The sequence below is a fragment of the Cebus imitator genome, unplaced genomic scaffold (genome assembly GCF_001604975.1).
Source record: "Cebus imitator isolate Cc_AM_T3 unplaced genomic scaffold, Cebus_imitator-1.0 Scaffold83, whole genome shotgun sequence".
Classification (NCBI taxonomy): Eukaryota; Metazoa; Chordata; class Mammalia; order Primates; family Cebidae; genus Cebus; species Cebus imitator.
The window spans coordinates 3,011,697-3,015,219 of record NW_016107398.1 but is presented as its reverse complement, the minus strand read 5'-3'; the positions used below and the strand labels follow the sequence as shown (position 1 = coordinate 3,015,219).

At 46.8% G+C, this 3,523-nt stretch overlaps 1 protein-coding gene across 1 annotated transcript in view; it reads right to left on the bottom strand.

Annotated features, from left to right (window-relative positions):
• Window positions 1-700, bottom strand: part of SNAPC1 (small nuclear RNA activating complex polypeptide 1) — a 31,793-nt gene extending 31,093 nt beyond the window's left edge. The window contains exon 1 of the mRNA XM_037740468.1: window positions 479-700. Coding sequence (XP_037596396.1) covers window positions 479-606 — 128 coding nt within the window. The 5' untranslated portion in view covers window positions 607-700. The remainder of the gene's footprint in view (window positions 1-478) is intronic.
• Between the last annotated feature and the right edge of the window lie 2,823 nt (window positions 701-3,523).

Below are 3,523 nucleotides of genomic sequence, written 5' to 3'. Positions count from 1 at the left end.
CAGTGAGCCAAGACCGCGCCACCTCACTCCAGCCTAGGAGACAGAGCGAGACTCCGTCTCAAAAAAAAAAAAAAAGACAATTTTGGTTGTTATAGGAAAGATTAATTCAATCTTGAACGGTTTTGTCTTTGCTTGTGTGTTTTGTTTTTAAACGTGAGGTCCCAGAACAAGACTGAAGAAGGGCAAATGATAGTGGCCTGGGTGAGGGTGGAGGCAGTGGAGACCGAGAGAGTTTAAAAGGGAGGCCAGGTAGAGACGCATATTTGGGAGGAGGCCGCAACAGCCATCAGGGCCCAATGAAATAGAGCGGAGAAACCGCGTGGCCTGTGCATAGGGGAAGGTCCCGCAGTGATGGAGGCAACCTTTGGAGACTGCAGATCTTCTCAGCCCTTCCCAAGGGCAATATCGCCGGGAGGGAGGCAACTTTCTACACCACCGGTGGGCAGAGAGAGGCGAGTGGTGGGCAAGAAGCACTCACCAGAAGATAGTCCCGAACTTCATGTTTCTCCAGAGCTCCGTGAAGTCTTCGAAGCGTACACTGTCCGTCTCCTGGAAGCGGCTGAGTAACGCCTCACAGTCGGTTTGCAGGCCCGGAGGAGTCCCCATGGCTCCAGAAGTCCGCACACCTTTCGCGGACCAGCGGGCGGCGGTAGCCCAGGAAACCAAACACGGACGGCCCGCCCCCTACGACGTGACGCACACACGCTCCATGACGCATTATCCGGCACGCTTAGCTCCGCCTTTATCCGGGCTCTTGCTACCGGTCATGGTGCTTGCTTCGCGTAGGTGAAAGCGTTCTGCTGTTTTACTGGCTGAGATAGCTTTTACCCAGAGTGCTAAGATCCGCCTTTCTGTTGAAAAGGTTTACGTCTCAAGTGTTGTGTTTGCTCACGAGCGGTTTTAGGTTCATTTTCTGTAAGTTTATGTAACTTGACTTTACACTTACTAGCACTCTCCTTTAAAGTGACTGTAGTGTGACATAAGTGAACTTTTGAGCTAGGAAAGAACAGTCCCAACCCCAACCCATCCACACGTGGGAAAAGAAGCTAAAGAAGGCTTGCTAGGAAATAAACTGCACTCATTCTCCTTCTGGACATCAAGAACCCTAATAGTCCACCCACATAATACGGCGCTTCATGTGTGGTCCTCTCTTTGTAGCCCTGATATTCTGCAACCGCTCTTGAGAAGAAGAGCTGTATTTCATACCCTCTTGTAAACAGCCCTCTCCTGCCCTCCACGTATTCACCCCTGTGCTACAGAAAATACCTACTTATTATTTGGATGAATTGGCTTTTTGTGTACACTCTACCACCTAGCTTCCTTCCCCTAGGAGCTAGCTATGGAGTGGCATTTTGAACTTTAGACAGTTTCTCTGATTGAAAGGCATGCTGCCGGCCCGGTGGCTAGCGCTTGTAATGCCAGCACTTTGGAAGGCCAAGGTGGGTGGATCACCTGAGATCAGGAGTTCGAGACCAGCCTGACCAACATGGAGAAACCCCGTCGTCTCTACTAAAAATACAAAATGAGCCGGGCGTGGTGCGCATGCCTGTAGTCCTGGGTACTCGGGAGGCTGAGGCAGGAGAATCGCTTGAACCTGGGAGGCAGAAGTTGCGGTGAGCCTAGATCGCGCCATTGCACTCCAGCTTGGGCAACAAAAGTGAAACTCCGTTTCAAAACATTAGATAAATAAATAAAAGAAAGGCATGCCATTCTTTAGGAGAGCTATCCTGATACAACAGAAAAACACTGGACTTTCTGTCTGTAAATGGAGTATCAACTCGCTTTACTTTCCTGATCCTTGACCTGTTTTTTTTTGTTTTCTGGTGTGTGTGTGTGTTTGTTTTCTTTTTCTTTTTGAGATGGAGTTTCGCTCTTGTTGCCCAGGCGGGAGGGCAATGGTGTGATTTCGGCTCACTGTAACCTCTGCCTCCTGGGTTCAAGGGATTCTCCTGCCTCAGCCTCCCAAGTAACTGGGGTTACAGGCATGCACCACCACACCCAGATAATTTTTTTTTTTTTTTACAGTCATGCACCACTATACCCGGCTTTATTTTTAATTATTTTTTTATTTTTAGTAGAGACAGGGTGTCACCATGTTGGCCAAGCTGCTATGGAACTCCTGACCTCAGGTGATCCACCCACCTCAGCCTCCCAAAGTGCTGGGATTATAGGCTTGAGCCACTGCACCCAGGCCTCTTGACCTGTTTTTTAAATGTAATATTTTATGTCACAGAAAAATTTATGTGATGTGTGAGATAAAAAGCATAGCTGTTAAACAACTGTGCACCTTTCACCTGTATAGGAACCAGAACATTACCAATACCTTCACATCAATCTGTGATTGCCTCCTCCAACCCATTCCTTTGCCTGTACTATACTTTAATCACAATTACTGGCTGCGTGTGGTGGCTCACGCCTGTAATCCCAACACTTGGGAGACCAAGGCAGGAGAATCTTGAGCCCAAGAATTGGAAACCACCCTGGGCAACATGGTGAAACCCCATCTCTACAAAAAATACAAAAAAAATTATCCGGGCATAGTGGTGCACATCTGTAGTCTTAGCTACTCCAGAGGCTGAGGTGGGAGGATCACCTGAGCTTGGGAGGCAGTGGTTGTGGGAGGCAGTGGTTGCAGGAGGCAGAGGTTGTAGTGAGCTGAGATCATGTCACTGTACCCCAATCCTGAGCTACAGCGTGAGACCAAATCTGAAAAAATATAACTTCCTTGCGTTTTGTTTCTCATTCTTATGTATATATCTTATCACATATGTATGTATGTTTAACCAATATATTTTTTAGTTGCGGTTGGTTTTGAGTTTTATGAAAATGGTATTGCAATATGTAATATGTATTCTTTGCATTGCTTTTAAAACTTGTTTCCAAGATGCACTCATATTATTATTATTTGAGACAGAATCTCGCTCTGTTGCCAGGCTTGAGTGTAGTGGCATGATCTCAGCTCACTGCAACCTCCACCTCCCGGGTTCAAGCAATTCTCCTGCCTCAGCCTCCCAAGTAGCTGGGACTACAGGCGCTGCCACCTTGCCCAGCTAATTTTTTGTATTTTTGGTAGAGACAGGCTTTCACCGTGTTGGCCAGGATGGTCTTGATCTCTTGACCTGGTGATCCACCTGCCTCAGCCTCCCAAAATGCTAGGATCATAGGTGTGAGCCACTGTGCCCAGCACACTTATATTATTACTCATAACTGTAGTTCATTTCTTTTCACTGCTATCTAATATTCCATTTTGCAAATATACAGCTTATCTATTATTTCCTCAATGGAAATGTAAGAGAATTCCAGATTTTGCTGTTATGAACAATGCTACTTTGATTACTTGTATATGTTAACTTTGTAGGGTTATCAGATAAAATATGAGGCCCAATTAAATTTGACCTTCAGGCCGGGCGCAGTGGCTCAAGCCTGTAATCCCAGCACTTTGGGAGGCCGAGGTGGGTGGATCACGAGGTCAAGAGATCGAGACCATCCTGGTCAACATGGTGAAACCCCGTCTCTACTAAAA